At 38.5% G+C, this 24,248-nt stretch overlaps 2 protein-coding genes across 5 annotated transcripts in view; one reads left to right on the forward strand and one right to left on the reverse strand.

Annotated features, from left to right (window-relative positions):
- The window catches only part of NUP153 (nucleoporin 153), a 79,826-nt gene extending 64,737 nt beyond the window's left edge, over window positions 1-15,089 (forward strand). For 3 of the 4 annotated variants that reach the window (XM_070405682.1, XM_070405683.1, XM_070405684.1), the window contains 5 exons: window positions 1,991-2,869; window positions 5,423-5,782; window positions 6,671-6,943; window positions 8,181-8,346; window positions 8,677-15,088. In XM_070405682.1, the coding sequence (XP_070261783.1) occupies window positions 1,991-2,869; window positions 5,423-5,782; window positions 6,671-6,943; window positions 8,181-8,346; window positions 8,677-8,761 (1,763 nt within the window). In that variant the 3' untranslated portion in view covers window positions 8,762-15,088. Of the gene's footprint in view, window positions 1-1,990; window positions 2,870-5,422; window positions 5,783-6,670; window positions 6,944-8,180; window positions 8,347-8,676 lie in introns of all 4 variants that reach the window. The other variant, XM_070405685.1, reaches the window with a different exon arrangement.
- On the reverse strand, window positions 13,417-23,798 carry FAM8A1 (family with sequence similarity 8 member A1). Its single transcript, XM_070405686.1, has 5 exons — window positions 23,027-23,798; window positions 21,857-21,977; window positions 19,798-19,921; window positions 18,716-18,855; window positions 13,417-16,797 (listed from the first exon to the last, which is right to left on the reverse strand). The coding sequence occupies exons 1-5, from the start codon at window positions 23,706-23,708 to the stop codon at window positions 16,653-16,655; spliced, it is 1,212 nt and encodes a 403-aa protein (XP_070261787.1). The 5' UTR covers window positions 23,709-23,798; the 3' UTR covers window positions 13,417-16,652.
- Window positions 23,799-24,248: the final 450 nt, after the last annotated feature.

The raw sequence follows: 24,248 nt of genomic DNA on the forward strand, positions 1-24,248 counted from the left end.
TTGTCAAATATTAATTGAGCACATTGGTTCGGGTCGATTTCTGGGCTCTCTATTTTATTCCATTGATCTATATGTCTGTTCTTGTGCCAGTACCAGGCAGTTTTGAGAACAGTGGCTTTGTAATACAGCTTGATACCTGGTATTGAGATCCCACCTACTTTGTTCTTTCTCAGGATCGCTGCAGCTATTCGGGGTCTTTTTTTATTGCAGATGAATTTTTGGAGAGTTCGTTCTAGGTCTGTGAAATACGCCGTGGGTATTTTAATGGGAAGTGCGTTGAATTTATAGATTGCTTTGGGTAGTATGGACATTTTAATGATGTTGATTCTACCAATCCAAGAACATGGTATGTTCTTCCATCTCTTTATGTCTTCCTTTATCTCTTTTTTCAACGCTCTGTAGTTTTCTGAGTAGAGGTCTTTTACCTCTTTAGTTAAGTTTATTCCTAGGTATCTTAGTTTTTTTGGTGCGATGGTAAATGGGATTGTTTTTTTAGTCTCTCTTTCTGTAACTTCACTATTGGTGTATAGAAATGCCATAGATTTCTTGGCGTTAATTTTGTATCCTGCCACATTGCCGAATTCATTTATTAAATCTAATAGTTTTTTGATGGAGTCTTTATGGCTTTTTATGTACAATACCATGTCATCTGCGAATAAGGACAGTTTTACTTCTTCTTTTCCAATTTGGATGCCTTTTATTTCTTCTTGCCTAATCGCAATGGCTAAATACTTCCAGGACTATGTCGAACAGGAGTGGTGAGAGTGGGCATCCTTGTCTTGTTCCTGTTCTTAGGGGAAATGGTTTTAGTTTTTGTCCAGTGAGTATGATGTTGGCTGTGGGTTTGTCATATATGGATTTTATTAGTTGAGATCTTCTTTTCCCACCTTGCTGAGAGTTTTTATCAAAAATGGGTGTTGGATTTTGTCGAATGCTTTTTCTGCATCAATTGATATGACTGGTTTTTTTCTCTCAATTTGTTTATGTGCTGTATCACGTTTATTGATTTGCAGATATTGTACCATCCTTGAATCCCTGGGATAAATCCTACTTGGTCATGGTGTATGATCTTTCTGATCTATTGCTGGATCCGATTTGCTAAGATTTTGTTGAGGATTTTGGCATCTATGTTCATGAGGGATATTGGCCTGTAATTCTCTTTCATTGTGTTGTCTTTACCTGGTTTTGGTATTAGGCTGATGCTGGCTTCATAGAATGAGCTTGGAAGTGTTCCTTCCTCTTGGATTTTTTGTAGTAGTCTGAGGAGGATAGGTTTTAGTTCTTCCTTGAATGTTTGCTAAAACTCCCCTGTGAAGCCATCTGGCCCATTGGCTTATTTTTAATCTTTCCTCTCCTACCAGTCAAAAGGCTATGGTTAGTCTTATTACTCTTTCAAAATTTCTTTATTCATATCATAAGAAAATATACTCTGATTCTGCACATCCTTATCTCTCTACCTTGTTTGACTAAATGCCCTACTGCCTCTGTGCTTCCTTGATTTTATCACATTAGCTTGGACATACATTTGTTCTTCATTCACAGCTGCCCAGATTGTCTATGGCATTTTGTATGGCTCTGAGTTTAGTTTGTCTTAATAAAAAAAAAAAAAAGACATAGCTGTAGGATTACTAAGAGGAAATGTGTTTGTAATTTTTCGGTACATATTGACACAATGCCTTTTATAACTTTGTGCTAATTTACACATCCACCTGCAATGTATAAAGTGTCTGTTATTCCTAGTAATACTGTTTTATCAAACTTGTCAAATCTCTGCCAGATGAAAGGGGGTGTATCTAGTTGCTGAGGATTGGGAATATAGTTCTCATGCTGAATTTTTGACAGTTTGGTTTATGTTTACTGCCATTGCTAATACTCTTCAAAATAGGCCTTTTCAGAGTTATTCGCATGTCCCTTTGGTTTTCAAGGTTTGCATTTTGTTTGAGTGGATAACATTAACTCAGTGTCTTTTTGGTGTCTTGTATTTTTGAAGGCTTTGGCACATCTTCCTCATCTTCAAACCCAGCATCCTCATCCTTCAAATTTGGTATACCGTCATCCTCTTCTGAGCCTTCTCAGACTTTACCAAGCACTGGAAATTTTAAATTTGGAGACCAAGGAGGCTTTAAAATAGGTATGTCATCAGATTCTGGGTCTTTAAACCCCATGAGTGAAGGCTTCAAATTTTCTAAACCAGTAGGAGATTTTAAATTTGGAGTTTCATCTGATTCTAAACCGGAAGAAGTTAAAAAGGACAGTAAGAATGATAATAATTTTAAGTTTGGACTTTCTTCTGGTTTAAGCAATCCAGCTTTAGCCCCATTTCAGTTTGGGATGACTAATCTTGGGCAGCAAGAAAAGAAAGAGGAACTGCCTAAAGCTTCATCTACAGGCTTTAGTTTTGGTACGGGTGTTATTAACCCCACTCCTGCTGCTGCTGACACTGTGGTGACCTCTGAGAACAAGAGTAGCTTCAGCTTTGGAACTATCGAAACCAAGAGTAGCTCAGTGGCTCCTTTCCCGTGTAAGACGTCAGAAGCGAAAAAAGAAGAAATGCCTGCCACCAAAGGAGGGTTCCCTTTTGGCAATATGGAACCTGCCCCTCTGCCATCTGCCTCATTGTTTGCTTTGGGAAGGACAGAAGAGAAGCAAGAGCCTGTCACTTCTACTTCTCTTGTGTTTGGGAAGAAAGCTGACAATGAAGAGCCAAAGTGTCAACCAGTGTTTCCCTTTGGGAATTCAGAGCAAACCAAAGATGAGAGTTCTTCTAAGTCGACCTTTAGTTTCAGTATGGTAAAACCATCTGAGAAGGAGTCTGAGCAGCCAGCAAAGGCCACTTTTGCTTTTGGAGCTCAAACCAGTACTACAGCTGGTAAGTATTAAACATTTTCTTTTACAAGGTGTCTTTGATATCTCAGAAAGTCAAGGAATGGTTTACACTAAACATGTAAGAGAGACTAGTAACAGAACTCTCAGGAAAGTAATCTAGAATTTTCAGGTTTAATTTCTCCAGTCCCTCATGATTTTGATGATTTACTGATCTAATTTTGAGAAAAATAGTTCTAATGGAAAGCCCACAATATTGCACATTTGTTTGTGTCTTTCTCCCTTCTGTGAGCTTTATAATCAGAATTGGCATATACTATTCAGGAAAATAGGCATTCTTTCTTATGCACGTGAATATTTTCTAACTAATGAAATTTTTATATGTAGGCTTTCATTTACAAATAGAGATAACCAGTCATTATCAGCCATGTAAGGGAACATAGACAAATATAATTAATCTCTGAGAAATAGGCAATTATGAAAACTTAAATTTTGAAGAAAAAAATGAAATAGCATTTTTAAATGTTAATGAAACAAAATCATTTTATGGACTGAGGAGCAGAAAAAACATAGTTGGTAATCAGATTAGTGAACTGGAAGTTTTCAGGGCACAGTGCAAAAGTACAGAGAGATTGATCCAAGCTAGATTCACAAGTGACATTGGAATAAGAATGCTTAGAAGATGAGAGCGTGAAGGAACTGTCAAAGAAGTGATAGAAGAAAATTTCCTAGATGTAAAGAGAGACATTGGTCTTAAAAATGGAAGTAGTCCACTCATTGACAAAAGCCAGTAAAATTTCATGACACCAAGCCAAAATCCTGAATGCTTTCAGAGAGAAAAAAAGCTGTTTGCCACGAATAAAGTTATATTAGCATCAGACTTCCATTTTGTAACATCAGATGCTAAAAACAGGGCAGTGTTCTCAAAGTGAAAATGGGCTTTGAACCTAGAATTCTGTAACCAGCCAAATTTCATCAAACATAAAGGCAAAATATAGATGTTTTCAGATAAGCAGAGAATCAAGTTGAACACCCATGTCCATTTTGGAATAATAAATTGGAAACACAATCAAAATAAAAATTAAACCTAAAAAACAGTATAAATACAACAAATAGATGTGAGTTTTTTGTGTATTGAATTTTTACTTGGAAATTTAAAAACACCCTTTAAAGAAAATAAAAGCTAAATTATATATTATTTGGAAAGGAATAAAAATTAGATAGGGTTTAACCAAATGTAATCATGGGCTTTTTCTGTACCAGCAGTCGCCAATCTTTCGGACCTCACCGACCACCGGTTGGCGATTGCTGCTCTATACTGTTTCCATTGAAATAGACCTCTTAACCCTCCTCTATACTGACTTGAAAGTGAGCTAAAATTTTAGCTCCATTTTCCTAACCCATGCTAATGCCCTTACAATAAAGTGACCAGCCATGTCTAGTAGACCATATTGAAACTGAGACATTATTGGAACAGTTTCCAAAAAAAGTCTTCAATAAGGTGGTTGGATTCAGGATCATCATATAAAAGTCAATAGCTTTCCTCCAAAATCAGCAGTAAAGTGTTGGACAACATATTTCATTTGTATTTTCTAACATTTTAAATTTGTATTTTATAAAAGCTACAGAACCTGTTACATGCTAACATAATAAAAACATATTTAATACTTGTTCCTGAGTGAGAATATTTCTCTTCCTCCCAGTCCCAACCCCCAATATAATTTAAGTTCTTAGAGGAATTGTTGTGGATCTTGAAGTTTATATAAAAGGAAAATGCACAAAAAATTTTGGGGAGAAGGGCAGGCACACAGATAGGTTTGCCTTACTAAATATCAAACCATACTGTCAAGCTATAATAATTAAATCTATTTAGTAACAATAACTGTATCAGAAAAATTTGGAATTTAATATGTCATAAAGGTGAGGAAAGGATGCGCTAGTCAATACATGCTACAGGAAAATTAGCTATCATTTGGTTAAATTAAAGTTTTAATCCTGCTAACATAAGTTGCAAATTATATTTATAAAAGTAAATACGATTCAGGTATCTTCCACTGTCTGAATTTGTTATCCAAACACAGTATCTATACAGTTAAATTTGGATATAAGGCATATTTTTAGTAATCTGAATGATGAAGATTTTCCTATTAAGACAAAATCTATAAAAGATGAATGTATTTGACTACATCAAAATTTAATATAACAGATATGCCCATTTGATGAATAAATTTATATATATATATATGTAGTATATATATTTTAAATATTTTTATTGATTTCAGAGAGGAAGGGAGAGGGAGAGAGAGATAGAAACATCAATGATGAGAGAGAATCATGGATTGGCTGCCTCCTGCACACCCCCCAATGGGGATCAAGTCTGCAACCTGGGCATGTGCCCTTGAGCAGAATCAAGCCCAGGACCCTTCAGTCCGTAGTCCGATGCCCTATCCACTGAGCCAAACAGGCTAGGGCACAAATGAATCTATATTAAAAATGTCTGTTTTCTAATGACTTCTTAGATTGTAGGATAGGAAAAAATGCTTTCTGTGATTACTTGTTCTTACAAATTTTTGTTTGTTTCTTAATTTTCGTCATACAGATCAAGGTGGAGCAAAGCCAGTTTTTAGTTTCTTGAACAACAATTCCTCTAATTCAAGTACACCAGCCACTTCAACTGGTGGCAGCTTATTTGGTAGTTCCACCTCTTCATCCAGTGCTCCAGCGAGTGCCTTTGTGTTTGGACAGGCCAACAATCCTGTGAGCAGCTCTGCCTTTGGTAACCCTGCTGAATCCAGTACATCTCAACAATCTTTGCTGTTTCCTCAAGAGAGTAAACCAGCAACCACATCCAGCTCGGGTACAGCTGTTACCCCATTTGTCTTTGGTCCAGGAGCCAGCAGTAATAATACTACAACCTCTGGTTTTAACTTTGGAGCTACAACCACATCTAGCTCTTCAGGTACTTTTAAAAAGAACAAAAACCCATTTGTGTACTTGGATTGGCCTTAATTATGAGTATATCAACTCTTAGGAATTAATATGGCAGCTTATTACAAAATGGCATGGGTGCCTTTACCTGTTCTATACTAGGGATGTTGTAGTTATTCACTCTAAGGTGTAATGTACATCTTGTGTTTAAGTTTAATAGAATTAACTCTTGAGAGCAATTTTTCTCATTTCAGCAAGAGTGTTATTTTAGTTTTTGCAAGTAAGTAACCAGACATGGGTTATTTTATGAGACATTAGTCCTCATTGTGCAGTGTGTACATGATACAACATTAGCTGATTTCTGCATGTGTTAAATTTCTGATGAGGTTAGTTGTTGTCTTCGATATATTCCATCTAAAATTTTTTGACTATGAAGATGGGGAGTTTTGTTAATAGTTTTTTGTTGGTGTTATTTTTTTATTAATCCTCACCAGACACTTTTTCCATTGATTTTTAAAGAGAGTGGAAGGGAGGAGGGGGAGAGACAGAGAGACAGACACATTGATCGGTTGCCTATTGTATGAGTCCCTACTGGGATTGAGCCTGCAACTGAAGTACGTGCCTTTGACGGGAATCGAACCTGAGACCCTTCAGTCTAAGGGCCAACGTTCTATCCACTGAGCCAAACCGGCTAGGGTGAAGTTTTTGTTTATATGGATTCTGTGTAGTTTTGCTAAACAATGATAAAGAGATTTGCGTTCTTACAATTCTTACAATCATTATTCAAAACTTGGTGGGATTTTTTCCAGCAAGGTAAGAATCTGAAAGGAAGCTTTGAATTTGCTTTTGGCTTCTTAGAGATTTCTTGAGAATTATCTCTAACTATCCTTGTGATTTACACAATTCTTTGGGCCTGTAGGATGCTCCTTTGTGTTTGGCACTGGACCTTCAGCACCATCTGCCAGTCCAGCATTTGGTGCTAACCAGACCCCAACATTTGGACAAAGTCAAGGTGCCAGCCAGCCAAATCCCCCAGGCTTTGGATCTCTATCATCTTCAGCAGCTTTATTTTCTGCTGGTTCTCAGCCTGCACCACCTACTTTTGGGACAGTGTCAAGCAGTAGCCAGCCTCCTGTGTTTGGACAGCAGCCTGGTCAGTCTGCATTTGGCTCTGGAACAGCTCCAAATTCTGGTGAGTGTGTGTACTAGTTATGTACTTTGTATCTGTACTTAGGTTTAGTATGTCTTACATATGATATTTTTCTTTGAACTTTGAAACATGCATGCCTTTTTTGAATTGTCTGTCATACTCAGTAGACTAGAGAAGTGTATGTTTAGTCTTACCTATAAACCACATTCCCAACTTTGGCACATTAAGTATCTTTTAACTCTTTGAATTAGATATTGGATTCATTCCATCCCATTTTTCCCCTTCCGGATTTTGGGGCATTCTAGCCTAGATTTCAACTGTGGTGTTTTCTAATCCTCTTTGTGATCAAATTTACTTCAGGAATTTATGCCTCAGCTCTAGTACTCTTCCTGGACAGTCCAGCCGAATTGTCTCATGACACTTCTGTTTGGTGACACAAACCTTTTCACTTGTATATTTAAACAAATGTTTCTGTGTTTGTTCTTTTAATATAGTTAATCACATGTATTATACAGGGTGGGGCATTGTTACTTATTAATTGTGTTATTTTCCATAGGAACATTTGCCCCACCCTATAATGACATATACAGTCACACTGTACAGTTAGATCAATATTCTGAGTATGCAAATACCATGTGGTCTACTGGGATTATTCCCACACAAAATTTTGTTTTCTCTGGCATTAATGATTCCCCCTTTGTTAATGATTCCCTCTTTGCATAGATCTCTTCTCAATATTTTCAAGTGCATTGGCTGTTTTTCAGGATCTGAAAGAAGTTTCCCAGGATTTTCTAAACTGCTCCTCCCACCAGGCTTTCTATAGAGGCTTACTATTTAACTAAGGTCTTGGGGATCCTTTTTACCAATTATCTTGGAGATTCCCTGTAGCTTTTTCTAAAAAAGCATCTCTCTTTCCTTGGTGTCTTCTTCCCACTTCCATGTTTTGATAGAGCAGACCTTCCAGTGATTTTTTTTTTTAAGTACTCAGGGAAGAAAATTTTGAGACCATACATTTCTGGAAGGATCATTATTTTGCTCCCATGTTTGGTAAGATTTTTGGTTGAATATAGGTTTAGATTGGAAATCCTTTTGATAATTTTGAAGGCATTTCTCCATTGTGGACTTTCTGAAGATCCACAGTGGAGAAAATACTCGGTTTTCTTTAAGTGGTCATAAGAGAACTTAACCCTTCACTGTATTTTGCATTAAAGGGCAGAGTCCTTTCTAGAAAAAAAACTGTCACTTTTATCTTAATGTTTTTTTGCTTTAACTATTGTAGGTTCAGTTTTCCAATTTGGCAGCAGCACTACAAATTTCAATTTCACAAACAACAATCCGTCAGGAGTATTCAAATTTGGGGCAAATCCGAGCACACCTGCAGCCCCAGCCCAGCCTTCTGGCTCGGGCTTTCCATTTAATCAGCCGTCAGCGTCATTTACAGTGGGGTAAGAGACTTTTTGTTGAAATGGAGAATTTAGCATGGTAAGGACGTGTGCTTGTGCATGAATGTGTGTGTGTTCTGTTTTTAAAAGCACCAAGTGCAGTGTAGTTCAGGTAAAGGCAAGTATGTTCTCTAATATCAATTTACCATATTATAGTGTGGGAGGATCATAGCCTGAAAAAAAGAGCAGGGTGTGTATGTGTCCCGTGCGGCAGGAAATTTGTTTACTTGAACAATGTCTCTTTTCCCCCCTTGTCACTGGTCACATTTAGAGTTATATTATGACTAAAATTTTGTGCATCATGTCACATTTTGAAGTTTTTATTTTTCACAGGTCAAATGGGAAAAATATGTTCTCTTCTTCTGGAACTTCAGTTTCTGGTCGCAAGATAAAGACTGCTGTTAGACGCAGGAAATAAATGTTGCAGTGGTGGTATACACAAGTTTTAACAAAAGCTGGTGTCCTGCTTTTAGATACTGGATTGTACTACATGCCAGAGTTACCCTGAAGTCAATCTGCTTAAGGACTTCTTTGATTTTGGAATTTTCCTCTTTGTTTCTTTACAAAAGCCCTGCCCTCACCTCTCGCCATGCCCTTTAAAAATAAATAATAGACTGATGACTGATTCTTCAGCGAAAATATTTTATGATCCAGCAGATTATTCACTGATTTGGCTTAGGCTGGCTGAATTCAGGAATGGAGCCTGCTCAGTGAATGGCTTTGTATAGAACCTCTTCGTCTGCACCATTATGTGCGTTGATATGCGTTTATGGAACGCATTGATATTGTAATTATATCTGAGGAATTCTGTATAGATTAGAGGATGTTGAAATGAATGATTTCTATGCTGAGTTTGTGCTGGTGTATGTGTGAAGTGAGTGAGTTTGGGTGTATTGTGTACTAAAATTTTCTGATAGAGGAAGCCTGATTAAAGAATGGTCTATACTAAGGACTTGTTAGCTCTAGTTCCTTCTCCACTTAATAATTATATGCTATTTCTATATTTTCATTCTTCTATCACCTGTCTTGCCTTTTCCATTATTTTATTATGAAACTTGTGTAAATACAATTTTGTTTCTGTACTTTTTGGCATAACATAAATCTGTGAACTTGAAATTTTAATTTTGTGTTAGAATTTTTTGTTGTTTGTTTAGTCTTGTCTCAGATTTTATTATGTAAATCCCATTATTCAAAGTTGCCTAAATCCATTTGGAAATCTTAAAAAAAAAAATTGGGGATTCTTAAAGTGAATTTATTGGCTTTTCTGATCCAGTTTTGTTTGGACCAAAAACCAGTATTGTACAAAGTATTAAGCATATATTTTTATATATTTACTGAAATGGACTGTGGTGACTTTGGATAATAAGGAAAAGTTTAATATTAAAGCCATGTTTATTACAGTATAATTAACATGTTAAACCATGGGATAAATGCCATCAATAAAAAATTGTGAAATCCTTTTTGTTCTAGTGTTAACTCTGGAAGGGAACCTTTTTATAAAGGTTAATTAAAGGTCAGTTAGAAGATAAACTTCAGAGAATGCTTTTAAGTGATTTGGATAATTCCTAAGTCAATGGGAAAGTGTCTGAATTTACAACATATTGAAAGGTACCTGCTTTTTTGTCTGGTGCTAGGAATCATGCCTACTTTGCATATAAATTGACGTAATTTTTAAAAGTTGGAAATAAACACACAGTCATTTCTGTTTGTACTTGTATTTTCCTTGATAGGTGACTAGACACTGGTTTTTGATGGAGTTCTTGGAGATACATGGCCCCAGCAGCCCACAAAAACTTGAGTGGTCCTTTTGTGTAACTTTTTAAAAGTTACTTTAGTGATTTTTTTTTTAACTGGATTTCTTTTCTGTGGTCCATAAAAGAGCTGGGTGGAGAGGAGGTGGTGATGGTGGCAGACAACATTTGGTAATTTTATTCTTCAATTTGAATGCACAATTATATTGTGCTTATTTTGCTGAACTTGTGGTTGGAATGTAAACTCAGAACTTTTAAAAATGTTTTAGGTTTTTGCCGTTATTTATAATGAAAAGATAATTTTTCAGAGTCAAATATATTAGGCCATCATCAAATGCTGGTTTGGGGGTAGAAATTTTGTATTATAATACATATTTGATATGGATCTGTGATGGTGAAGGTTAGAAGTGAACTGGAAATTTGTGGTTTCACTGCTGAGAAGTTAATGCCTAACTAAATTGCAGGTTCATGCATTCTCAGCCATTCTTTAGGCCCATACGGATGGGAATTAGTCATTCTGCTGCGCTAGAAAGGTTGTTTTTTTTTTTTTTTACTTAGTACCTTTTTTATTTTTTAAATAAGTGACTAAAAGCCATGAAGTGGCTTTTCTTAAAAATGAAATCATCTGCGCCCCGGCCACTGAAGTATACAGGGCTTGGAACTTGTTTTTTCCATCTCAGTGGTTGAAATTCTCAGGCTGCATATGGCAACTTGAGTACATTCATGGTAGCAGCTGTAACTTCCAACCTATCCCTATTCAAGCTCAGCAGAGGTATCTCCTTATCAGACTGGCTCAGGCTATAGAACCACTTCTGATACACTCCCTGTGGCTGTGATAGCTTATATGTTCCATACATAAGTAAAAATTGGGGGCTGCTTGTGGAAGGGTGGTAACATGACAAAACAATACTGGTCCACTTTTCATGCTGGACCAATGAGGAATTGTATTTTTTTTGTTGTTGTTGTTTTTTAAATATGTTCATATTGATTTTAGAGAGAGGGAGGGGGGAGAGAAACATAGATCGGCTGACTCCTACTGTGCCCTGACCTGGAATTGCCTGCAGCCTCTCAGTGCATGGGATGAAGCCCAATTGACTGAGTCACACCAGCCAGGGTGAGGAGGAATTGTTTTTAACTGAAAACAATCTCTGAAGAGAGAAAAGCCTTATGTAGAAAGATTGAATAATCAGGTTTGTTTCTATAATTTGGTCAATAGACAAGATGGTCAGTAGTTCTCACTAAATGTACATCCATATAACTTGTATTAGATGTATATTCTAGGACAGTGATGGCAAACCTTTTGAGCTCGGCATGTCAGCATTTTGAAAAACCCTAACTTAACTCTGGTGCCATGTCACATATAGAAATTTTTTGATATTTGCAACCATAGTAAAACAAAGACTTATATTTTTGATATTTATTTTATATATTTAAATGCCATTTAACAAAGAAAAATCAACCAAAAAAAAATGAGTTTGCATGTCACCTCTGACACGCGTGTCATAGGTTCGCCATCACTGTTCTAGGACCTCCTCATCAGAGATTAATTCACTGGGTCTGGGCAGGGTCCAGAAATCTGCATCATTAAATAAGCACCTGGAGGACTTGCCACTTTAAGTACTATGTTTTGAGTAATTTATGATTTCAGGCATTAAGAAAATTCAGACAATGGGAAAATTTGTCTTTAAGCTAGCTGCTTATTTTTTTCTTTATCCTCATCCGAGGATGTTTTTATTGATTTTAGGGAGAGAGAGAAACATCAATCAGTTGCCTGTCATACACACTCTGACCAGGGGTTAAACCTGCAACCTAGGTATATTCCCTCACTGGGAATTGAACCTGCCACCTTTTGGTTTACGGGATGATGTGCCAACTAACTGAGCCACCCAGATGCTTATTATTTGTTAGAAATTCTCCCCTGAAATTGTGTTAAGATTTTATTTTAAATAAAAGTGGTGGACTAATTTTAACAATTTATAATCAAGCCTTAAACTTTCTGGTTTAGCCTGGGAAGAATTTGTATTTGCTTCAATTTTATTAGTACAGTCATGCATTACTTGACCCCGGATACATTGAACAATTTGTCATTAGGTGATTTCATTGTTGAGCAAACATCATGTAGTGCATTTACACAAATCTAGATGGTATAGCCTACTCCACACCATGGCTATTGCTCCAAGGCTACAAACCTGTACAGCATGTTACTGTATTGAATACTGTAGGCAGTTGTAATGCATCATGCTATAACATAATGGCTGTCTCATTACTAGGCAATGGGAATTTTTCAGCTCCATTATAATCTTAGGGACCACTGTTATACATTTGGTTCATTGTTGACCAAAACATCATTAGGCAGGACATGACTCCATTTCATTTCCTGGGTCTGTTTATGTATCAAGTTTGAAACTCAATGGAAATTTTACAAAGGCTAGCCTGTGTGTGTAATGGAAATTGACAAATTTGGTATAGTAAAAATAAAGAACTGGGTGTGTTGGGTCCAGCTACACACAGCTGCAGTATGACCATGTCAGTGCCTTTGTTTCCTTACTAGAGGCCCAATACACAAAACACACGCATAGGTAGGGTCCCTAGGCCTGGCCAGCAATTAGGGCTGATCTGTGGGGCAATCAGGGGGCCTCCTGCTGGCACCGACCTTGGCTGGCCTGGTGGCAGCTCCTGCGTTGAGCGTCTGCTCCCTGGTGGTCAGTGTGTGGCATAGTGACTGGTCGTTCCGCCGTTCGGTCGATTTGCATATTAGGTTTTTATAATATAGGATAGGATAATATAGGCAACTTTTATACACTTACCTTAGAAGTCCAGTCCACTCTAGTTCCATGATGGGCTGGACTCAGAACAGCACCTTGTCTGTCTACAGGACTCAGACCAGGCCATAAAGCTACATTTGAGTTTATCCTTCATTATCTTTGCCTTTGAAGAACTTGTTTTGTGTTCTGTCTTCTAGATTTATAAAGATTAGAACAGGAAATGCTTGTGAGATCAGAACTAGGTTTAAATTGCCCAGCTGACTCATTTATTAGTTATGTGACTTGAATTTCTGGTTCCTCATGTGTATGGGCCCTTACTATGTTGCATGATAGTTGAGGTGGTTAACCACTTAAAGAAGGAAAGTTTAACATTAAGCCTAATCATCTATGGGCAACTTTTGAATGACTTGCTAAGATAATATATTCCAAAAGTGGGTGATGATTTTGGTAGTCTATTTCTGCCGTGGCCACTCTGAAGGCAGAAAGCTGTATTTGGAAGGAAGTTCTTCCCTTTGGAGATTCTAAAACCTCAATGAAACAGGCAAAACATAAAACCATTGGTGACCAAGTATTTATTGAGACAAAGAATACAAATTGGTGGCATACAAATTATTAAAAATAGAATGCTGTATTTATTTATAGGCCAGGCCATCAGGTATTATTTGTGGATCAAGTCCTACTATAATGGCTGCAAGGATATATACAGTTTGAAATGACAAACTTCACCCAGTCAAGTACTAGTACATGAAAAAATTTCAAACTTTGGTATGGGAGGTGGGGAATGGCAAGTAATTGAAATGATACTTGTCAGATTTTAGGAATACTGTTATTTAGAAATATTCTTCAAAAGAAACAAGAGCCTGGGATAGATGCAGAATGAAAATATTTAATGCCCCCATTCCTCTCAAAAAGCCCTTTATTCCCAAGTAACAAATTAATTTCCAACTCCTACCTTCTTTTTGCTGGAAATATTTATGCATTAGTGAAACATAAAGGAACATCTTTTTTTTAGAGTTAAAATATTTTACTACCATTTGAAACAAAAAACACTGAAGATGCATTTTTAGAATTCAGACAAAGTGGCCCTCTAATATAATACATCCCCTCTACCCCCCAATCCTACATATTTGGGTAAAACTGGAAGGTAAATGTTTAGGTAGAAAGAAGAAACTTCTGAACCAGTCCTACTCAAGTATCAGTTGGGCAATATTTTAAAGGCTTACTTTAAGAAGTGTTGGCTTTATTTCTGTGGTCACAGATTAGTCTAAAAACAAGGCTTGCCATCACTCACACATACCTACTCTAGGCCCAGGGTGAATATAAGTGTCAGACTTTCCCAAGATGAACTAGACACTCAAGTTATGTTTGGTAATGAGTACTGAGATTTCCTAGAGGCCTGTGGTTTTTAGGGGACATTCATAGAGTGTTCTCGCTCAGCTCAACTCCTAATTTTTGTTTCATTATTTGTTTATGTTACAAAAGTGATGAATAATGTTTGTACTATGAAGATAACTTTCTGCCTTTAGGCTAGAGCTTCAGCATGAGAATTATACTTTGACACAGAAAAATCAGCATTTCTATAAGACATATACTAAATAAATAGAAAGTACTGAAAAGAGGGATTCTCCACTCTTCACCACTCCAAGAGAAAAAATGGCTCCTCCATCCTCCCCGTTGTTTTGTCACTTTTTCAATTATTTGGGAATCAAAATCTTTTCCTCAGAGCTGAATTCATACATAGAGTTGGATTTTTTTTTGTTATAAAAGCAGACAAAATAATACTATATAGTTATATAGTATAACTTGAATCCTGAGATGGATCTAAATGAATCTACACATATGTACAATGTTTTAAGTATAACAAACCAGACTACTTGTTTGCTCTGTTTTACTATATAAATAAAAACAGCCTAGGTGGTAAACCATCCAATACCTGAGAGGAAATGATACATTAAAGGTAAATTCCAGAATTAACATGACTGAAGGGCATTTCAACTTGAATTTCAATCAGCGCCAAAAATGTGTGTGTAAACTTAGAGTGGTAAGTTTATGTAACATTTCCTAATTTCTAGTCTAATAAAATTTTAGTTTTATTACTTTTTATTGTGAAGGGCCATCACAACTTCCCAGAGGTTACAAGTGAATGAACTGTTTAATACTATGATACACTTAACTGACAGGCTATCTGTGATGATGTATTTAATATAACTTATTTTGAAAAACATGGTTTATGCAGTTTTACAAAGGGTATTAAGGATACTGTTAAGGTTTCTATAACCATTAAATGTGAATATTTTCAGTTTTAAATATAAAAAAAACCCACTTTAAAAATTGATACAGTGATAGACGTGTCTTCCATTTGCTAATAAACTTAACACCAAAAGTAAAGCGTAGAATGACCCTTTAAGCAATCTATTTATGAACTTGTCCAACACAGTTTAGTGTTTTGTTTTTTGAAGATTATCAGAGTTGGAGAAATGTCTAAGAAACAAAACTTTTAGCTCAGGTGTATCTCAACACAGCTAACTGGATCATCTAACAAAAGCAACCACACACTTGAAACAACTTTGCTTCAATAGGAAAATAAATTAAAATAGCAATACACAGTGTTACTTAGCTTAACTTTTCCTTCAAAACATCATCCATGGCAGGCCCAAAACACAAGCTTTTGGCTCACACAACCAAAGAACTTAGAGTTATGTCTGGAAATGCTACTCTTCCTTGTTTTAGAACAGTCCATATGGGGAAATTGCTAATATTTCACAGGTTACCAGTATTCATGAAATACTCGGATTATTTAACTTGTCGTTTCAAAAGTTATGGAACTATATAAAATTTAAAAGGAAACTAGTGTGTTGATATCCTGTGTATAGAGAGAAGTTATATTCAGAACACTGAAAAGCACTAATACTTCATGCTGCACACATACTGGGAATATTGTTTTTACAGTAAATATGCAACAATTTTATGGAAGTAATTCCCCTCCCCCATATTTATAGTTTGATTTGGAGCACTGAAAATACTTGCACAATGAAAAATTACCCCCCCCTCCCCATTGAAAGCAACCATTAACTTAGCTTCTCTTAAAAAAAAAAGTTAATATAGCAATGACAATACTTTTTCATCATCATGCAAAACTCTGCCCCAAAATACATATCGAAGCATTAACAATAGTTGTAAAGTTACATCATTCCCACAGTAAACTGCAGTGCAGATTTCAAAACTTTAGGTAAGGGATCTGCTAGGCCTGCCTCACTTGCCCCTTTCTCTTGCGGCGAACTCACCACCTCCTGGGATGGGAGATAAGTGAGTTATCAAATTTGTGTCCCCATTCTCCCCCAAAATCGAAGACAACAATTTTCCCAAGAAGTGTTAACTAAAAGATGAATAATGTGTTTATAAAACACAACTGGACATTTTCCATCATTTTGGGATAAACCAAAATAAATTCTTAAAGTTTCATTTAGAGATTTCAAAGCTGAAAATGCTTTCACAGCAAATTCTAATGCCTTAGATCCTAGTATATTTTGTCCATTGTTGATTATGAAACCACTTGACTTCTTTTTGATCTAAAATTTTAACACTTGAATTCAAACAGGTTTTTCTTCTGGAAAAGTTCTTTGGCATTCAAGTAAAATCAATACTTTCAGAATAGTCACCTGTATCACACTGGAGTGACTGCTTTAATTTCTAAATCATCAATTAACGTAACCCAGGGATACTGATGGCCTTGATACATAATTTAGTCTTGTCATTATTCCAGAAAGTATGGAATTCAGGGCTTTTGGGGGCATCATCTGACCCCATTTCTTTTTACCACAATGGTTCCTGCTACAATGTCATAGGCTGTTCGATTATGCTGAAAAAACAGCAGTGTGATGAAAGCAGGGAAAAAAGAAGCAATAGAAAAATTCTTGATCAATGCTCGTATAGTGGACCTAAAAATAAAGGAAGTAAAAAATATCAGATAATTTATATACACACCACATACAGACGAATATCTTCCTATCAAGTCCAAAGTATGTATTTAAAACATTCATAATTGAGAGAAATTTTACCTTTGATATCTGAGTTATTTTCAAGTATCCTATCAAACCATCTCAGCTAGTTCTAAAGACTTCATCAACATAAAAGACTAGAACTTTCACATGAAAAGCAGTAATATGTCTTACAATGTGAACTAAAGTTTATAGTATTTTCTAGTATTTTGCCAGAAGAAAACTATTTACTTGCCTTTTTAAAAAAATATTTTATTTTATTGATGTTTTTACAGAGAGGAAAGGAGGGGGATAGAGAGTTAGAAACATCGATGAAAGAAAAACATCTATCAGCTGCCTCATGCACACACTCTACTGGAGATGTGCCCGCAACCAAGGTACATGCCCTTGACCGGAATCGAACCTGGGACCCTTCAGTCCGCAGGCCGATGCTCTATCCACTGAGTCAAACCGGTTAGGGCCTTGCCTTTTCTATAGTCATCCATTCCTGTGTTTCTGTATCTTCTAAACTCAGTATGCTTATTGCAGTCTCATTTTCTACCTTTTATGAAGCACTAACATTTTAAATTACTGTGTATTTTTTTATCAGCTTTTTGTGGGATCCTGTGATTTAAAAAAGCTTTAAAGGCTTTCAACAATAGCTTAGAATGGAGACTTATCCTACTAATGTTAGGTTTCTGCTTCAAAGGCTACAGAAAAGCACAGTGGCTAAGAGTGGGCTCTGGATCCAGACTAGCAATTAGATCCATGTTCTAGCAATCACAAGTTGTATTCCACATCTGTAAAAGGGGTAAGAGTACATATAGTACCTATCTTGTAAGGTTGTTAAGATTTAATTAGTTAATACATATGCACTGTTTTTAAGTTTATGCTCAATAAACATTAGCCATTACTGACATTAACAGTAGGATTATTATAAACACAAAATTATAAGGAAATTTTGTATGTCAGCAAAAGTAAGTTTCTAGAGTTTTGTTCATATTTCCTTTTTATTAACAATCCAGCTCTGAATCATTCTGGCAGCAGTTCCAGCCAGTATCTTGTTTTGCTCAAATGATTACCACCTACTCCCCTCCACAACTTCCATTTATCACTATTTGTACCTTGCCCTAGAGCAGTGGTTCTCAACCTTCCTAATGCCGCGACCCTTTAATACAGTTCCTCATGTTGTGGTGACCCCCAACCATAAAATTATTTTCATTGCTACTTCATAACTGTAATTTTGCTACTGTTATGAATCGTAATGTAAATATCTGATATGCTATATGTGTTTTCCGATGGTTGCAACCTACAGGTTGAGAACCGCTGCCCTAGAGGCAGATGCTAACAGCCTCTTGGGAGTATTACAAGCAGGTTGCATGTACAGTTCCCAAAACTCTCACTGCTTATGCTAATGGCATGATGACAGGTATTACCAAACGGAGACTGATCAGTAATTGACCCATTCATTATCCAAAGGTCTAGACCAGGGGTCCTCAAACTACGGCCCGCGGGCCACATGCAAATACAAATATTGTATTTGTTCCCATTTTTTTTTTTACTTCAAAATAAGATATGTGCAGTGTGCATAGGAATTTGTTCATAGTTTTTTTTTAAACTATAGTCCGGCCCTCCAACGGTCTGAGGGACAGTGAACTGGCCTCCTGTTTAAAAAGTTTGAGGACCCCTGTAATTGAAAAACACTCAAACTCTTGTTTTAAACTTAATAAACGTAAGCCCATTTATTACAGTATGTCATAAAGAAAAAATACCAACATCTTAAAAATACTATATTAAATGGTATAACTTATAAACTGTATTGATTACTTAAAAATTTATCATTTTTATAAGTATATAGTAGATTAAGGTAAGAACTTACGTTGTAATGCTAACATTTGAGGAAGGAATCACTAAAACCCGACTTGGTGCAATAAGCACTGACGTGTCACATGTCACAACTCGAAGCCCCAGCAGGAACTTCCCTGGGGTGGCTCCGCCTGCTCCCCAAATGCAAATTATCTAAGGAAAGAAGGATAATTTAAAAATAATTTACTAGCTCAGCCATACCAATTTTAATTTTTTTCAAACTGATTTTAGAGAAAGAAGAGGGGAGGGAGAGAAACATTGATTTGTTGTTCCACTTACTCATGCATTCATTGGTTGTTTCCTGTATATGCCCTGTCTGGGGATTGAACCCACAACCTTGGCATACTGGGAGGACCCTCTAACCAACTGAGGTACCTGGCTAGGGCTCAACCACACCAATTTTAAGGTTAAGTTTTCCTGCCATATTATTCATGTTTTAAAAATTTCAAGTTGGAGGAATTTCACAGAATACTCAAAGGTTAACCTTTTAATGCGTATTACTGAAGATATGAGATCATTTTCAATACTACCAGTTGTCTACTATAATATTTCTCTATGAACCAGTTGTTTCTATGGAAAAATACATCTCAATTTCCACAACCAATTTATAAATATATCTTTGGACCATGAGACTAAAATATATTACAACGAAATTATAAAATGTCTCCACTCAGAAAGTTTTAAAAATAAATCTATTTTTTAATTCTCACTCAAGGATATATTTTACTGATTTTAGAGAGAGAGAGGAGGGGGGAGAGAGAAGAAAGAGAAAAAGAGAGAGAGAAAGAGAGAGATGGTTGCCTCCTGTACGCACCCATACTAGGGACCTGAACTCAAAACCTAGGTATGTGCCCTGACCAAGAATCACACTGGCAACCTTTCAATGCATGGGATGATGCTCCAACCAACTGAGCCACACTGGTGCCCAGGGCAGAAAGGTGTTTCTTTTTTAACTTGAGAAGTTTTATGTTCAAGAAAATTTGAAAAAAGTAGACATTTGACAAATACATGATTAACTAAATTTCCACTGGTTTTGGGTTGATAAACTAAAATTAGACAGTTAAATATTAATATTTGCTGAAGTCAGTAGCTTACCTCATAGAAACAAACTAGTAATCTGTATATAAGAGCCACAACCATCATTTTCTGCAAGTCTTCCATTGATGTGTCTTCATCTATTTCTTCTATTATATAATGCATAGCAAACTTAGAGATATCCCTACACAAAATAATAGTGTTGGGTTATAAAGAATTATCAGAGCAGTTGCATTGATTTTTTTCCCCATTAGTGTTAGTCACAGACTTTATTTCAAATTCTAAACTAATCTTTAGGTGTTTCACAAAACAGCTTATTCAACAAATAGGCAGCACTATCATGAGCAGGCACTGTACGAGCCCTGGTGAGTGAATTCAACATGGTCTCTGCTTTCATGGGACTCTAACCAAGCAGGGAGGGTAGAATAGTAAGTGGTAATAAAGTGAGATGAAGACTTGCGATAGGAAATTATAGTGTACTATGGAAACACATACCAGGCACATTTAACTTGTGAAGCTCCCCAGAAGTGACATTTAAGCTGAGATCTGAAGGATGAAGAGAAGTTAGCCAGAATAATAAGGGAGAAGTTTCAGATAGAGGGACTAACAAAGGGAGAAAAACTTGAAGCAAGAGTGATGGAAGCTATAAGCAGTTTGATATGACTCAAATCTTAAGTATGAGTGGTAACAGTGATTAAGAAATAAGGGCATCTTACTTAAAGTTAAACCATATGAAAAAAAACTTTACCTGATGGCAATGAGGAACCACTGAAGGAAGGATTTTAAGGCAGGAAAGGAGCAGAATCAATTTATGATCTCTTTGGTTTTATATCAGAGACTGGATTGAGATAAAACAGGAGACAAGACTGAGATACCAGTTAGAAAACTTCTGCCATAATCCAGGCAAGGCATGACAGTAACTGGACTAGGGAAAAGCAATGATGATAAAAAATGGTCTGGGTTGAAGGCTATTCAGGAGATTCAACAGAAAGGAGTTGGTATTTGGATATGTAGAGGGTAGGAGAGGAAGAGAGAGAAGGAACCACAGTAACACTCAGGTTCCTGGAAAGAGCCCTGAAATCTGACTACAAGGGTTTGTATCTTGATTCTGTCACTTATTATTACCTTTGTAACTTAGTAAATTCTGGGCTTAACTTCTTGTAAACCCAAATTTCAATCTCTATAAAATGGAGGTATTAAGCTTTGTGGTTCATATGGTGGTAAGATTAAGAAAGAATCCCTATAAAGAGGTGAGCTCAAAAGAAAGTTGTTCTTTGGGAAGGGGGAGGTGAGAAGACACTGAGGTCAGAGCAGTTTTTAGAGCATTAAAGGGGTGAGAATGCTGGCCTTGGGATCTAAAGGCTCAGTGAGGGGTCCCTTCCTTCGCCTTGTCATAGAGGGGCTTTGCGAGAAGACTAAAGTTGCCAAAGTACCAAAGTTGAGTCCCTAGTGAAATTCATGGAAATCACAGATAAATTTAAGTAATTTAAATTACTTAAGCCAAAGTACCCAGCAAGCCCAATAAAGGAGATATTTTTTGTCTAGAGGAGGGGACATTCATGGAGGAGACAGGCATTTACAGTCTAAGGCTCTGAAGAAAAAAAGAGGTGAGTTCAGTGCCTAACATGTAGAGAGTACTTAGTGAGTAATAATTACTATGATTATTAATGTGAAGGGGGGATTATTTAAACAAATGGCTTACTTTGCAGTTCACTTGGGGACTTTCCTGATAGTATAAGCAATCCCATTTGGAAATGCCATCTAGCTGATTATTAATAGTTCATCTACCAAAACCTCTTTATGCATAGTAAGAGGGAAACGAGTTCTGCCTAAGAAAATAGCTGAATAAAATCAAGCCAGGCTTTGGGCTCCTTTTACCTACTTTTGATAGGTGAGATTCCCACAGATCTGGCAGAATTTATTAAGTGTTATTCTCTTTTCTGTAGTTATTTCTTAAAACTAACAAGAAAAAAAATCTCACAAAGCTCCTATAAAGAAATCATGACATTGGCAAACCAATTATCCATACAGTCACATGCAGGCATAAAAAGAACTTAACAAAATGAGATCTCTAGATAGTAGGTTTTAATAAACCTTCCTGCAAATAATCTTAACTTACTTTATTCCACTGAGGTGCATAATGCTTAAGACAATAGTTGCTTTTATAAAGAAGAGAATGAAGAAATCCACCATCTCTGCCATAAATCTGTGGGCCAAGGATGGAATAACATACTCTCTGCCTGTAAAAAAAAAAAAAAAAAAGTTAGGAAAACTAATAATTTCACAAGCCTTGGGACCCAACCTAGGTAAACAAATGGGGAATGTAAAGTCAAGATACAACTTATTAATAAAAAACAACAACCTTGCAACAAGCACTAGCATTGGCTCCACTGAAAGTACATTTTATTAAAATATAGCATACTCCACTATTTATGAAGAATTTAAAAGTTTGCTTTCACCTCTGTTTAAAAAGTGATTTCACAGATAAATTTAATTACTTAAGGTACTCCATGAATTTCACTAGGGACTCAAATGAGAATCCAGGTGATCACAAGCCTATGACACAAAACCAATGTTATATATAGAAAATTAGTACAAAGTAAATCCCTGTGTTATCTCTTACTCATTTAGTTTGTTTTGCTTTCTATGTAATAAATCAATCTGTCATACTAAATTCTGAATGGGATCAAATTCAGAAACTTATTCTAATCCCATATATATGTAAGCTGAATAAACAGAAACTAAATGAAAAACTATAACTAATGCAAAATATTCTAATTCCCATACAGACATAAACAGACAACATAAAGATCACTCAGCTAGGCCCAAAGGTTCATAACTCCATTTGTATTTACATAAATCTCCTTTTCTATCCATCAGTTCCACTGTACCTAATATAAAATATAGAATTGTTATTTCTATATTACATATTCTATAATAAATCCACGCCTGGTTATTTCCAGTATTGCCGTCAACTCCCTAACCCCCACCCCCACGTAGGTTTGCCATCTGAGAATTCAGCTGTGAATCTCATTCTCCAGAGCGTGGAAATCAAGAGGATAATTTAAGCAGCAGAAATTCCTTTACACGCGTTAACAGGAGTAAGGGCATCGATTCGGAACGCCGGGCCTAAAGGAAAAGAAACGGTATAGCCCGCCGTGCACTTTGGGCACCGGCGCGAGTGGAGGAGCGCCCCTCGGAGGAGCACAGCAGTTACGCGTGTAAAACCGACCCTGCCCCGCCGCCCCGGCAGAGCCCCGCAGCCCCGCCTCTCGCTCGCGCTGCTCACCTGCCTGGCGCCCGGTCTCGCTCGGGGTTCGAGAAGGGGCGGCGGACCCCGCCCTCGTTACTGGGGTGGCCCGGACGGCGCCCTGAACGTGAGGAGCCCGGGGCCCCAGGCCTGGGGCTGGAGCAGGAGAGGCGCTGCCGGGAGCCGCCCCCGGCCCGGGCCCCGGGGCCGCGGCGCTCAGGAAGTAGAAGGGGCTGTAGTAGCCCAGCGGCAGGGCCGGCGGCGCCCCGGCCGCGGGGGCGGCGCCCCCCGAGGGGTAGCTGGGCGCGGGCAGCTGCGGGCCGCAGTAGGCAGGGAAGGCGGCCAGGCAGCTGTGCCAGGTGAGGTAGCCGCAGTAGGACTGCCACAGCCACTCGTGCACCTGCCGCGAGTACTCGCGGGCGCTCAGCCGCGCCGGCTTCTCCCGCGGCCCCGCACCCGGGTCGGCCGCCGCCTCCTCCAGCATCCCGGGCTCGCGCAGCGGCTCCGACTCCCCGGCGGCCGCCGCAGGGGGCGGGAGGCCCGCGGCGGGAGGCCGGCCCGGGGCCTGGGGCTCGGCTGGCGGCCCGTCCCGGGGGCGTGGGGCGGGGGCCGGGGCGGCAGCGGCAGGAGGGCCTCTCAGGGAAGGGACGGGTTCGCGGTCCCCGTCACCGTCGCCCTGTCCCGGGGGGCGGCCTCGCGGCTGCTCCGGCCCCTCTGCCATCGCCTCAGCAGCACCCGCCGCTGTCTGGTTGCTGCGCCTCTGCCTTCCCTGCTAGCCCCTCCCCAACCGCCCCGTCGCCACCGCAGCAGCCGAGGGCATCAACAATCTGCCACCGGAAGCGGAAACCCCGCCCCTCCTCAGCGTGGCCGGCGCGGGGGCGGGGCAAGGCGGGGCGGAGCGGGCGTGGGAGGGAGAGGGCGGTGGGGCTGCGGCCCTGGTCGCTCGCCGGGAGGCGCGTGGCTCCGCTGCTGGGAGTCCTCAAGGTGTAGATTTGGGGCCCAGCAATCCCCACCTCTAAGGCATTGATGACGCCCAAGGCCGAGGCCTCTGCAGCTGGGCCCGGGGGCGGGGGCTCGGCCGGCGGGGAGGGATGCTGACGCAGGAAGAGGGTTCCTAGAGAGCTCCCGGGGCCAGCGCCGCCTGTTCGGTCACCCAGCCCCGCCCGTCTGACTCCCCGGGCGCAGGGCTCATTGCTTATTTCCGCTCGAATTCATTCCAGATAGCCCCCGGCCATTTGCTTGCCAGATGGTACGAGACGTA

This window comes from Myotis yumanensis, unplaced genomic scaffold, assembly GCF_028538775.1.
Source record: "Myotis yumanensis isolate MYYU_CA2020_CCGP unplaced genomic scaffold, mMyoYum1.0.hap1 SCAF_2, whole genome shotgun sequence".
Taxonomy (NCBI): domain Eukaryota; kingdom Metazoa; phylum Chordata; class Mammalia; order Chiroptera; family Vespertilionidae; genus Myotis; species Myotis yumanensis.

Excerpts from the sequence above, each read along its gene's own strand:
- FAM8A1 (XM_070405686.1), bottom strand. The coding sequence starts at position 23,708 with ATGGCAGAGGGGCCGGAGCAGCCGCGAGGCCGCCCCCCGGGACAGGGC. Across the intron at positions 21,978-23,026 it reads CGAGACCGGGCGCCAGGCAG|GCAGAGAGTATGTTATTCCA; the intron begins GTGAGCAGCGCG and ends TTTTTTTTACAG. Across the intron at positions 18,856-19,797 it reads TACTAGTTTGTTTCTATGAG|ATAATTTGCATTTGGGGAGC; the intron begins GTAAGCTACTGA and ends TTCTTTCCTTAG.